Source organism: Schistocerca serialis, chromosome 6 (genome assembly GCF_023864345.2).
Source record: "Schistocerca serialis cubense isolate TAMUIC-IGC-003099 chromosome 6, iqSchSeri2.2, whole genome shotgun sequence".
NCBI classification, from domain to species: domain Eukaryota; kingdom Metazoa; phylum Arthropoda; class Insecta; order Orthoptera; family Acrididae; genus Schistocerca; species Schistocerca serialis.
In genome coordinates, this window is record NC_064643.1 from 477,402,448 (window position 1) to 477,416,611 (window position 14,164).

Below are 14,164 nucleotides of genomic sequence, written 5' to 3' on the forward strand. Positions count from 1 at the left end.
AGTGAACTTAATAAGATTTCTATGCAGGTTATTTAGGGTTAGTCTAGCAGGAGGAATCATTCATAATGTCTGGAGGGCAGTGAAGGTTGTCTTCATTCCAAAGCCAGGAAGAATTTATCATACCAAGAAGGCCAAGGATGTGAGACCAAACACTCTGTCCTTTCTTCTTAAAACATTAGTAAAACTGGTGAATGTGCATGTTAGGGAGAGGAGGTTAACTACGGTCCCTCTACACATAAACCAATATGCATGCCAATCACGAAAATCATGTGAAACTGCACTCCACTAAGTTGTTGGGAAGGTGGAGAAAGCACTACACTTCCAGGAAATAGCCCTCTGCATCTTCTTGGACATCCAAGGGGCTTTTAGTAACACGACCTCCGAATCCATGATTAAAGCAACAGGACTGCATGACTTGGAGACCACCATTTGCAGGTGGATTAGAGCCATGGTTAGTGGTATGCTTAGTGGTAGAAACATAGCAGCCACAATGATGCAAGAAAAAATGGTAATCACAAGGTGTATACGCGGACAAGGAAAAAAAAAAATCCTGGATTTCCCAGTTCAAAATTCACTTTCTCCCGAATGAGTACACACTTTATCCGTGTTATTAAGTGACTATATATTTTCCCAAGGAACTGTAAAACTTATCAATCCTTTGAATGGTTAAGTTTTTATACACGGGCGTAGAATTTCCTGACGCTTTAGAAAACGAAACTCAGGGAAGAAAACTCCTTTTGGAAAGATTTTTTATGTGCAGCAATATGTGCGCTGCATATTTTCGCATTATGGAAGTATAAATACGAATTCCACCAAACACCGTATGTTACTTTCCGAACCATTGTAATCAAGATTGCAATGCGCTTTTGTAAGCCAGTCATAGCTCATGTCCCGTGATCCCGCCAGCCGATGACAGCAGATATTCAGACCACAGGACATGTGATATAGTCAGCTAATAGCAACATCACTGTTAAGTAGAGCGGATACACAAACAGGAAAAGTTACTGTTTTAAATTAATATACATAGTGTTGCTACAAGAAAAGCAAAGCTTTCACATATAATATTGGTCTCTAAGGTTGTCTGATCTACTGGGCTCAAAATACTTCTAAATAGCTCACCATCAAACGCTCTGTGATTTAATAAACTCACCGTACACTCCCGCACATAGTTCAACTTGCGTAAAAGGAAATTTATTTTGAAAGTAATACTTTTCAAACCACTATTCGCAATATTTTCCCGTGACCTGTTATAAATAGGTTCGTTTCAGCAGTCGTCAGAGAGCGCCATATAACAGGCACCACCGAGCTTTGGCAGCTGCTATGACGCAGGAAGTCCATACGTGTAAAACATTAAAAGATCTTACATTATGTCACAAAAGTAAAAAGACATCATAGGATACTCCAAGAGCATTGGAATTTCATGAGCCATACTAAAATGGCACATTTAAAGTGTATACTTAAAGAGCACTTTCGTATGTCCGGATTCCCAATGAAGTAGGTCTCGACCTGATATTAAGCTTTTCAGTGTGGGTTTCGGGATGTACCAGTAATGTATTAACTCATTTTTGATTCTTTATTATGGCATAACGCCTTACGTGCTAGAAGATGAAACCGTACACTTGAAATACAACGAGCAGTTGAAATTAGCCAATAGTGTGGAACCAAACACTTAGTTTCAAACACATTGATTGCCTCAGTGTAAAAGATTAATAAAAACCAAATTTCTTCAGCAAACTGACAAAAATAACTTCATTGTTCTACAAGGCGATTAATGCATGGCTGTCAGAAAAGTGGAAATAAAATAAAATCTGAAACTAATAACGTATTAGCCTTCCATAATTATGTGAATGTATTTTAAGTCACTTGATAGCTCCCGGCTTAAGTCATTTAATAACTCCCAGCCTCAGAAATCCATTTTGTTTTCATTTGCCGTGGGAGCAGAAAACGAAGAGGAAACAGCAAAATCACTAAATGTAAACACAGGTCAAGTGGGGACTACACACTTCACTTCTATAACTCAGACTGCTCTGTGCATCAGCTTCAGATCTACGATATTTCCAAACCGGGGCAACACTAAGATAGTGCCCCTCCCCCCCCCCCCCCCCCCCCTCCCTCAAGCGTTTGAGATACAACATCAAAAATTTTAAAAAATTGAATTTTCATTTTGTAATGCACATCTTTCTGAAGAGGCTGATACATAAAACATATATGTTCAAGGAAATGTAAGACATGTTATTTGGTCTTTCACACAGCATTCTTCTATCGCACATCACTGTATTTCGCTCCATGGAATTGAAACGTGTATATTTTGTACTGGATGCCATCAAACAATATTCAGAACAGTGGAAATTAAAATGTCCAGTGGTGCCTCTCCTGCTCCCAGTTTGACATCCTGCCCCTGTTTTTTTAAAAAAAAAAAAAAAAAAAAAAACGTCGCAGTTAATACTGGATGGGATTATTTGTAATCGGGAGAACCAGAACTCTTCAGAAAATTTGCATTCTTTATTGCCTGTTAGCTAATAACTTTCTGTTTTGGGTGACATAAAATTAAATATAGGATACACAAAACCAGTAAAGACAAGGGACAAGCAATACAGTACACATTTCTTCAATCCTTAGCTCCTAGCATTCTTTCTCTCTAATCTTGCTACAGCTTTACATGGTGTGCTTCCCTTTCCGCGACAGAATCTATTACCTCATCAAAGTTTGTCAAACGTTTTGCTACATGAAAAATCGAAATATCATTGTCTAACACTGCGTAGGCTGTTAATACAAATAGTACCCAAGACTGCTGTGGTTTCTCGATCTGATTACGTCTATTTTGTCACTGTCTGCTAGATAAAAGAAAATAGGCCTTTCTAACACTGCAGAAATTGTAACGCACACCAAATAAATGAGACTGTTTTGGCACAAATGTCATTTTTATAACACGACAGAACATAATTCCCGAAGACCAACATAAAATGCTTTATGTTTCACATTTCATTCGTGCGCTCCAGTTTCTCAAGCATGAGATCGAAAAGTAGTAGTAAGAGATTTTTATATAAATTTGGAATCGCCACATTCTTCCCTAATTTGTGTGATGTCCCCGTTTCTTCTCCTTTCTCGTTCTAACAAACAATCTTGTTATGATTAACTCTGGAACTATTCCTGCCTTTGTCAAGACTTATTCACTGGTTAACTTCACTAACCCTGCCAGAATCACCGGTTTAGTTATCCCTGATTATTCTCCAGGTTGGCGTTGTTATATTCGTACAAACCATTTTCCGCACTACTTCCAGAAAAGAATTTAAGTGGCTGCTAGACAGGGACTATAAAATTGGCCCTTACTAGTGTAGCAATCTGGCCAAAATTTTCTGACAAAATTTCATTTTCCTGGATACACCGAGAAGATAATATGTAATCTTTCTTACCTGTTATTCCTGTTAGCCGTTTATTTCCACTCTGGTTGTCTGAATCTATGGATTTCCCTAGTAATTTTAACACCGCTGGTCATTCGCAAACCCAAACAACAACATAATCAGACAGCGACTGGCATTGACTCGTTCGGCTTTACTCCACTCAGTTTGTATAACCCGGTCCCCTTTTGCCTGCAGGAAAGTTTATTTCTAGATGCGACGAGGATTCCCCTGACAGAGACATCACGTACACTATGCACGCATTCAACAATCAACTTATGATTTTTTTTTCTTTTTAACTATGGGACCAAACTGCTGATGTCGTCGGTCCCTAGGCTTACGCACTACTTAATCTAACTTAAACTAACTTACGCTAAGGACAACACACACACCCATGCCCGACGGAGGATTCGAACCTCGATGGGGAGAGCCGTGCGAACCGTGACAAGTCGCCTCAGACCGCACGGCTGTCACGTGCGGCTTATGATTCATTCAGGAATCAACTTACAGAGGGTGTTCAAAAACCAACAGGGATGTGCATCAAAATCATATGAGTAATCAATAGACCAATGTGTCCTGGATGCTAGGCGCTTTGTGAAACAAGGTTTTTTTCTCCTCAAGAATATGAATTTGGCGTCACGCCACCCTCCCCCCCTCCCTAATAGATCGGGGCCCGCTGCACATGCATGACTCTGGCAGCTTGGGCGCGGCAGTAAAATTTTTCCCGGTTGCATATAGCTGCTTGCTGCGACTGCTTACACAGTCAACAGCCACATTTCTGTAGCCAGGAACGGGAGAAGGTACTACTCATACACCACTCAACTGCGTATGCGCATGAGCCCGCTCGTAACTGCTAAAACGAATCTAATGTAAACATTTGTGACGTCACGCCCATCGGAGGAAATTTGTTGTTATGAAGCATTGCATAGTCTTCCTAAAGCCTTTGACACATTTTGCTGCTGGCAAACGTTTGTATGAGCAATGTGTTTTGTTGTTGTACATGGCACATTTCCTTTGCAGTTTATGTTTTATTTTCATTTTTTTCTCGATCACGTTTTATTGTTGCAGTATTAGTCTGCAGTAGCGGGTTACAGTAATATCCTTTGTTAGAGTATCGATTCTTACCAGTCTAAGTTACAAAAATTTAACTGAAAACTAAAACAACGAAAAATTCCCGGAATTCTAAAAAATTCCCGGAATTCTAAAAAATTCCCGGGTTATTCCCGGTTTTCTCCTGGATGAAAAAATTCCCGGGCTTATCCTGGATCTTCCGGTTGTCCCGGGTAGTATACACCCTGAATCAATACCACCAGAGGCTGTCCACACGGAGGGGTCCTGTCCCCTCTACTGTGGAACCTTGGGTGAATGAACTCATTGTAGAAATAAAATCTAGACAGTACTTTTGCCAGGGATATGTGGACAATCTTGTCATAGTAATACTTGGCGAATTTTCAAGTACATTTAGAGCTATGGCACACAGAGCACTGAACACTGTGCAAAATTAGTGCAGGAAACAGGATCTAGGGGTCCATTCTAAGAAGACTGTTGCAGTATCATTTACAAGGAAGTAGATCCGACACACATACTGGAATCTCAAGCTTCTAGATGGAACTCTACCAATGAAGGAGATAGTGAAATATCTAGGGGTAATCCCGAATAAGAAACTATCGTGGACCCTCACATAAGGAGCACCTGTTCCAAGGCGAAAGGTACTCTAATGACTACCAGGAGAGCTTGTGACAAAAATTGGGGCTTAAGCCCCAAGAGTATGTACTGGATACACACCACGGTACTAAGATCTATGATCACTTATGGGGCAACAGTGTGGTGGGAAAAGGTAGAACAACAGGTAGCTGCTGAGGAGCTTGCTAAGGTGCAGGAACTGGCCTACTTAGCCATTACAGGTGGAATTAGCAGCACACCCGCTGCTGGGATGGAAACCATGCTGGAAATGCCCCCATTACACCTGTGGGTAAAGATGGAGGCAGCAGCTGGAGCACAGAGGTTAAAGACTGGCAAAAACTAGAACTTACTGGGATCTCACAGTAAAATACTGAGTGAGGTAGACATAAGTATAGTTGGGGAAATGCTGGCTGACTATATAATAACTCCCACCTGCTTCAACAAGCCTTTCAATGTAGTAATTGGAAGAGAGAGCTCTGGGAGAACAAATTTCGACACCATACTAGGGACATAGTCTGGTTCACTGACGGTTTGAAAACAGACCAAGATGTTGGTGCTGGGGTATACCGAGTGCAGCCAAAGCTGAAGAGGGCAAGCTCTCTAGGGAAGATGGCAACTGTGTTTCAAGCAAAAATATCTGCCATCAGGCTGTGCATGGAGGAGAATTTGCAGAGGTGCTACAGAGGTCGTAGCATTTTCATTTATTCACACAGCCAAGCAGCTCTGAAAGAACTGGCAGCCTCTGCAACAAGATCAAAGATCGAGGCAGAATGCCACAAAGTCCTAGTGGAGTTAGGGGAAAGCAATAGGGTAAACCTATTGTGGGTCCCTGGTCACTCAGGGATTAGTGGTAAGGAGCAAGCCGATAGGTTGGCCAGGATAAGGGCGATGACACCATTTACTGGACCGGAACTTGTGGCAATCACCAAGGCGATGATAAAAATAAAACTACAAGACTGGACAAGCAGACAGCATGTAGAATATTGGGCTAAAGTCCAAAAGCAAAAACATGGCATGGTATTGATGCCGAAGCCATGTTCTAAGAGAAGTCTCTCAATCCTGGGATTGAAAAGGAGAGAAATGAAACTCATTGTTGGAGTATTGACAGGCCACGGACCCTTCAAAAAACACGTACATACAACAGGGATAATAAAAGAAGACACCAAATGCAGGGTGTGTGGTGCGGGAGAGGAAACTTCATCACATCTGATCTTCAAATGCGAGGCATTGGAGATTAAAAGACACAGACTATTCAGATCAACCAGACCTGAAGAAACTGTGTCTAGCAAAGCACTGTTCAAGGGCATTGGTTGGCTATACTAGAGACACAGGGAACGATACCGCACTATAAACTCTGTTTGGATGAGGGCAGCAGCAAGCTTGACCAATGCTGTTTTTGCTTCCGTGATAAAATCACATCAAATCAAATCAAATCAGTCGTAGACTCAAAGGACGAAAACGCAGTCCTTACCTGTAAAGTATAACGAATATAATCTGTTTGTAATGGTAATACAAATGTGATTCAGGGTCGTTTGAGAGAAATACAGAACAGAAGGTAGAAAACATACCTCAACTAAGTAATGTGAGTAAAAATAAAGATAATATAGGGGTTGCATTAAAACAGAAACTCAAAGCTTGGGTTGAACAGGAAAAATGTAGGCTGTTGTTCACATTGCCAATGCTTACAAATTTAGTAACTTTTCTAGTATAGGTAGTATACATCCTGTTGCTTTCATTGATCAGTTTGAGGCCATCATACCTGACAACATGACAGAACAGCAGAAAATCAAATTTGTAGCCAATCGTTTTGAAGGGGACCAATATCGGGGGAATAGGAGCCAGTAATACACGTAAAACAAACTTAAATTTGTAAGGGCATTCTTAAACCAATAATGGTCCACAAGTACACAAAACAGTATAAGAGAAATATTTGAAGCTGTTTCCAGTGTGTACAGAAGAAACTAATTCATGTCAACAAGAGAGGTTAACAACCTCCTGTATGTATTAGAACAGCTGGACACACTTTCAGGCAACAGACAAGTGCCAGCAGGCTGGCGTAAAAACAGGAGGCATGCAGACCGACACAGCAAAAACCTATAGCACTCTTTGTATTGCTAGGTAGCTGATGCCATACCTGAGTTAACTAACAGACTACTTTCTATTCTTTTCACACTGTTAGTTCTTCCCTCTTCATCATTCTGAATTAAAATCTGTCATCTATACTACTTCTCTATTCAAGATAAAAAGATACAAAAAAAAGAGAAAAAAAGGGATAATTGAAACAAAACACATGCTAATTGAATAGTTAAGCAACCGATTATAGATTATACTTAAGTATAACAATAGATAACATGCAGCATAAAGTTTGCAAAACAAGTACAGAACCTAGGCTATAAGACCTTAAATCAACATCCATCATCCACAAAGGCAGGAGAACACACTATAAACTATATACAAAAACTTTTTATGCATGTTACGAAACGCAAAGAAATTACATACGCATACAGAGAAAACAATCTATATTTATTAGATTAAACTTTATATATGTGCGACGTAAAAGTCGGCCACACACACATTTAGGGATTAGTAGGTGAGGTATTTCCACCGAAGCATTATTATTAATTGTATCACGACGCAGAAATGTCACTCACACAGCTAATGAACACAAGACATGAATCTCACATAGGACACAGACAATAATAAGTACCGAGGTACAAATACCTAAAGCACATGAGGAATGTTCGTTATATTCACAGTGTTTACATGTTTGAGCGCAAAGTCCATAATACGCTACAAGCAAATTAAAGCAACAGGATTGTTTCGTTATTTTTCTCTGTTATCATGATCTAGGATATCTTCAGTCCTCTCAAAACACCTGTGAATCTTGTTTGAATGCCTAGTTAAGTTATCGAATGAAATTAAAGTAAAACCTATAGTATAAAATGAGAGCTATTCTCATATCATCTCCATTTTCAATACACAGACATAAGACAGCAGTGCTTCCAGTGCTGTTATTAACTTGAATGACAGTGAGTGGTGACTGGGATGAGTCACGCCAGATGGGTAATAGCTAAGTATTAACAGGTGGTGCGAGAGTGCACTGACCGATGAGTCAAGGTTAGGAACATTAGCCGCGTGGGGAGACAATTCAAATGAAAGCCCTGTAGTCACCACAGCAGTGACAAAGACTTTGTAAATATTACTGTATAGTATTCAATGCAACATTGTGTATATTGTAAAACTATGTAACATCTTTGTATGAATATTATGTAAGGACACTTATATGCTAATATAATTTAGAGTATTTCTGAGCTACGTGATAGTAAACAACATATATGGACGGCCTAGTGCTGACATAAGTAAAAAAAAGTGAATGTTATTAGGTAAAGGTGGATGGCACTGTGCCGTTGTTAGATAAAAAAAATGTGTTATTTGGTAAAAAGTGGACGGCACTGCGTTGATATTAGGTGAAAAATATGTGTTGTGTAAAGATGGATGGCATTGCATCAATAACACATATTGTTTGGTTCCTATCGTATATAAACTTCAATAAGTGTAGTGAGTGTTTATGAGGAGATTTAATGGCCCAGATGCCAATGTTTATTGTTGAACACCAAGACTACAGAAAATTTAAAGGACAGCTGTGTGCTAAAAATCATAAATGATATTTTGTAGCAAGAAGAAGTTCATGAGGTAATGTGTGCTTAGTTAAGGTGTTTTTATAGAATTAAGATGCGAAAGTATATGTTTAGCATTAATAAGTCAATGGTTTTGGTTAATTGGTATGATATTTTAGAAACAACAATTTCCTAGTTTTAAAAAAAAAATCCATGAATGAGAGAGTAGGGGAGCTACTGGGAGATTGGAAACCAACTTCTTTCCAAATTTGAGACAAAATTTTCTCATTTCCAAACTTGTTAGTTGTCTTCGAGAACAAGCCAATTTTGGAAATCAAAGAACGAGGGGGATGTCTGATAGTCCTGGCTGTGGCCCCAAGTATTTTAACTTGCTAGAAGGTCACCTTGATGCGGCTTCATACACGTAAAGTAGCTTATGGTACAAAAGTGGAGTGAGGTACAAGCGACAGATGGTACAGTATGTACCACTTCCGTGAGAGTCCGCCAATTGTACTGAACTTGCTTCTGATTGGATGGCACATTCGGGTGTTAGGCGCCAAAACCCCCTAACTTCTCTTATTAATTATTTATATACTTTTCATTGTATTTAACCGAGTTTTCAGTATGACAATCTCTCATGGTTACCCTACGAGTTTATCGTTTTTGTTTATTAAATTTCACTAGTTATGAGAAACATAAGAGTAACGGTATTGCAACCAAAGTGTTTCGTACACCTTCGGGTCGCTCCAGTGTGCCTGGGAGACGAAGTACTTCGGCTGCACTAGTCAGACTGTTTCGGGCATTCTTCCGCGTTGGGTGCATAAGACTGTTTCGGGTGTTCTGAAGGTCCGGTCACGCAACTTTGTTACAGTCGTTTGGAGGGCAGGATGTGAGAGACTGTTTCGGGCATTCTTCAGAACCAGACATGTACCTCTGTTTCGGGGTGGACATGTTATACTCCATATCTGAAGTTGTCAGAAAAAGTTACCGTATCATTAAGAAAACTATGTCGAGTGTTGTAAAAGATAGTCTAAAATGTGTGGTTATTAAATATAACAAAACAGGATACAGTAATGAGAAGCATCGCCTAGCATTATTGTCAGTACTACAGATCTTCCCTTTGTAAATACGGAGACTGACCTGGGCAAGCGGCATCCCACAAAAAGCAGAATCACAGGTTCCAGACGACGGCATAGCAGCCTCCGTCAAAGAAGATCCCACAACTGACGAGCTGTCTTCTGCGCTGGGGACACAACTTTAGAAAATGACAAGTTGGTAGAAAGAACGGTTAGGAACTCTTATTCAATCTCTACAGATCTCTCCAGCTTCCAGAACTGACTTCGAAAGGACACGTATAATTTATAAGGTCTGGCTTCAAAACTCCCGTAACAGTGACACATTTTCAAGAAAATTTCGTCCCCTATTTCACCTCCTTAGAGGTGAAATTTCAAAAAATTCCTTCTAAAAGAATGCCTACAGTACAGATCAACACCTCTTCAACTTTCAATTTTCTATCCTCAGAGGTTTGAGCTGGGTGATCATAAGGTCAGTGAGGGGTCAGTCAGTCAGTCAGAACAAAGCCTTTTATATTTACTTATTTATTTACATTTTATGGGCTTCATTGGACCACTCTAGCCAACTTTATACAAAGAATTTTCCTGTTTCCTGTCAACCCAGTACTTCTTCAGTCTCTCTGATCTAATCCTTCTTTCTTCATCAGAAATCGCCCTTCCTATTGTCTGTTTGTTGATCCTTGTTTGCAGTCTCATTTGTTCGTCTGTGAGTTTACTTTTATATAAAGAGTTTGAAGAAAAGTGCCAGTCTTCATTAAGACACTGGGTTAGGGGTTGGTAGTGCATGGAACTGGCGTTCAAGTATATTTTAATGTTGGTGTGTCTATAAATATGATGAAAGTGCTTAACTAAGGCTTTGGAAAATCTTCTGTTTGATTTATAGCCATAGCTTCTTCCTTGCTATACAATCAAAGCCTTTTCAAAATAGATAAAAGGCAATATGTGCCTAAATTACTCCCTCCAATTCAATAACTAGGCAATTATAGCATGATTTTTTTCCAAACTGAATCTTTTTTTCATACAAAGTAGAGAGGTGATATATGTTTGTTTCATTACCTTTGCTGAACCTGTTTTCAGTCCTTCCATTAGTACAATATGTCCCTGAAGACCACGGTTATCAAGTGCCATTACAGTGCTTGGCGTCTCATATGGAGAGTCTTTGAAAGTAATGAATCTTAACACATTATTCTGGGTTGTTTCATGACTACCCGGCTGTTGATTCCAATTTATAACAGACCATTCAAATTCAACTCCTTCCAATGTTGTGAACTCATTACCTGTAACATAGATAAAGGGCACTCAAGACTGAATGCTTTTCTTTAATGCATTCTTATACCATTTCCAAACTAAATTCATTGATAACTGGTATCTTTAAATTTTACTAGCTGTAGCCACATACACTCTAAGATATGTTCTTGACAGGAGCAGCACCTTTAATAAAGAAGAAAGAGATTCAAAAAAATTATTTAATCCTTTAATTTTCTTCTTAGCTTGTATAATAATGTAAAACAAATGATTCTTCCAATCAGAAGTAACATGTTTCACTGATTTCAACAAATGACACACAATTTGTGTTAATTTCTTACTGTTACATTTCCTCTTTTCTTACCCTTTCACTTACCTGGAGGCATTACTGAAAATTGGCAACTGCATTATTTAAATTACAATTTTTGGCATAACATAGCTCACTGTAAAAATGGTCTTTTCCCAGCAGCCATAAAGTGTGCAGTCAATGAAATCCAATGGCTGTGGTACCTAATTAATTTGCCAGTGATAGTCATAACAATAAAAATAAAACAGCTGAGCATCCTACCTCCCTCAACTCATGTGATACATTACAACAGGGGGCTTCCACTATGTATGACAACTATTCACAAGGGACTGGTCCAATCCCATGCATCAAAACCTACAAAGAATTCACTGAAAGAAATGCAGTGTCAAAATTTCATCTGTTAGGACAGACTGCAAGGATTTTATTTTTGTCATGTGCAGAACTGCTTATAACAGCAGCTTATACGTATTGTAGTGTAGTGCAGGAACCGCACAGCAGATTCAATCACTTAAACCATACTAAAAAACTGTGCATCATTAATTCTTTGGATACCTTCTGCTTCATATCAACAGCCTACATTGTTGCAGATGTCATTCTTACTAAGGCGACTAACAGAGGTAAAAAATTATGGCAAGTTTGGACATCACATTACAGATGTTTGTTGGGTGTTTTGGAGAGTAAAGGGACCAAACTACAGTGTCATCAGCCACTTTTTTCTTATGCAAACATGTTTCAGATTAAAACCATCCCCAAAGGGAGTCACGGAAAGTAAAAAGGCTTAAAGCTAACTGGGAACCACACAGAAAGAGAAAATGAAAAAAGCAAATCAAAAGGGGAAAACATGCATGAAAAGGGAAAAAAGCAGTTGAAGTTACGAAAATATTATAGCAGATGGCCTGGGCTGACTGATCGCAAAAATAGAAGAAAAATGGATGAGTTAGTCACTCTGCAACACACTAAAATCTCCAGCCTAAAAAGACAAGGCTAGAGAAACACAGATACGGAAAAGATGAACACCAAGGCAAACAAACAGCAAAGAGAGTGGGAGGAAGATTTGAATTGGAGGGAGGGTGAAGGCCTGGGAGAGAAGGCCAGACGCCCACCCTTAGGTTGAGTGATAAACCCCCCCACCCCCCTCCCGAAGAAAACATAAAACTAGATCAGCCGTTGAGGCACTTTCTCTTAACACCATCAGCAGTGTGGTGGGAAGGTAAAAGTTCACCTTAGGTTGGATAAAATTGGGCAGTCCAATAGAATGTGGACCACAGTCAAGTAGATGTTATCCAACACTTCAACTGGAAATTTAATTTGTTGAAATGGAATATAAAATACATATATAATCATTTTATAATAATACTTGTGCACAGTTTTTATGACAATTTTTGAATTTTGTTCATTTTACTCACACTGAAACTATTCCTTACAGGCATCACAAAAACATGAACTGTTTATTGAGTGTCGAAAACAAATAGTTTGCTTACACCAGGCACACCTGACAAAAGAAAAGTGAATCCATTTAGGCATTTCATAGTGATTACTGTTTTATTTGGAAAAAAACTGGATGGAGTAAGAAATGGTATTGCCCTTTGTTCTGCATATTATGCCACACCCCCCCATGAACCATGGACCTTGCCGTTGGTGGGGAGGCTTGCGTGCCTCAGCGATACAGATAGCCGTACCGTAGGTGCAACCACAACGGAGGGGTATCTGTTGAGAGGCCAGACAAACGTGTGGTTCCTGAAGAGGGGCAGCAGCCTTTTCAGTAGTTGCAAGGGCAACAGTCTGGATGATTGACTGATCTGGCCTTGTAACAATAACCAAAACGGCCTTGCTGTGCTGGTACTGCAAACGGCTGAAAGCAAGGGGAAACTACAGCCGTAATTTTTCCCGAGGGCATGCAGCTTTACTGTATGATTACATGATGATGGCGTCCTCTTGGGTAAAATATTCCGGAGGTAAAATAGTCCCCCATTCGGATCTCCGGGCGGGGACTACTCAAGAGGATGTCGTTATCAGGAGAAAGAAAACTGGCATTCTACGGATCGGAGCGTGGAATGTCAGATCCCTTCATCGGGCAGGTAGGTTAGAAAATTTAAAAAGGGAAATGGATAGGTTGAAGTTAGATATAGTGGGAATTAGTGAAGTTAGGTGGCAGGAGGAACAAGACTTCTGGTCAGGTGACTACAGGGTTATAAACACAAAATCAAATAGGGGTAATGCAGGAGTAGGTTTAATAATGAATAGGAAAATAGGAATGCGGGTAAGCTACTACAAACAGCATAGTGAACGCATTATTGTGGCCAAGATAGATACAAAGCCCACACCTACTACGGTAGTACAAGTTTATATGCCAACTAGCTCTGCAGATGACGAAGAAATTGAAGAAATGTATGATGAAATAAAAGAAATTATTCAGATTGTGAAAGGAGACGAAAATTTAATAGTCATGGGTGACTGGAATTCGAGTGTAGGAAAAGGGAGAGAAGGAAACATAGTAGGTGAATATGGATTGGGGGACAGGAATGAAAGAGGAAGCCGCCTGGTAGAATTTTGCACAGAGCACAACATAATGATAACTAACACTTGGTTTAAGAATCATGAAAGAAGGTTGTATACATGGAAGAACCCTGGAGATACTAAAAGGTATCAGATAGATTATATAATGGTAAGACAGAGATTTAGGAACCAGGTTTTAAATTGTAAGACATATCCAGGGGCAGATGTGGACTCTGACCACAATCTTTTGGTTATGACCTGTAGATTAAAACTGAAGAAACTGCAAAAAGGTGGGAATTTAAGGAGATGGGACCTGGATAAACTGAAAGAACCAGAGGTTGTACA

At 39.6% G+C, this 14,164-nt stretch overlaps 1 protein-coding gene across 1 annotated transcript in view; it reads right to left on the reverse strand.

Moving 5' to 3' along the window:
• LOC126483815 (nuclear pore membrane glycoprotein 210) overlaps positions 1 to 14,164 on the reverse strand; it is a 260,572-nt gene that overhangs the window by 200,990 nt on the left and 45,418 nt on the right. The window contains exon 3 of the mRNA XM_050107008.1: positions 10,828 to 11,048. Within this exon, the coding sequence (XP_049962965.1) occupies positions 10,828 to 11,048 (221 nt within the window). The remainder of the gene's footprint in view (positions 1 to 10,827; positions 11,049 to 14,164) is intronic.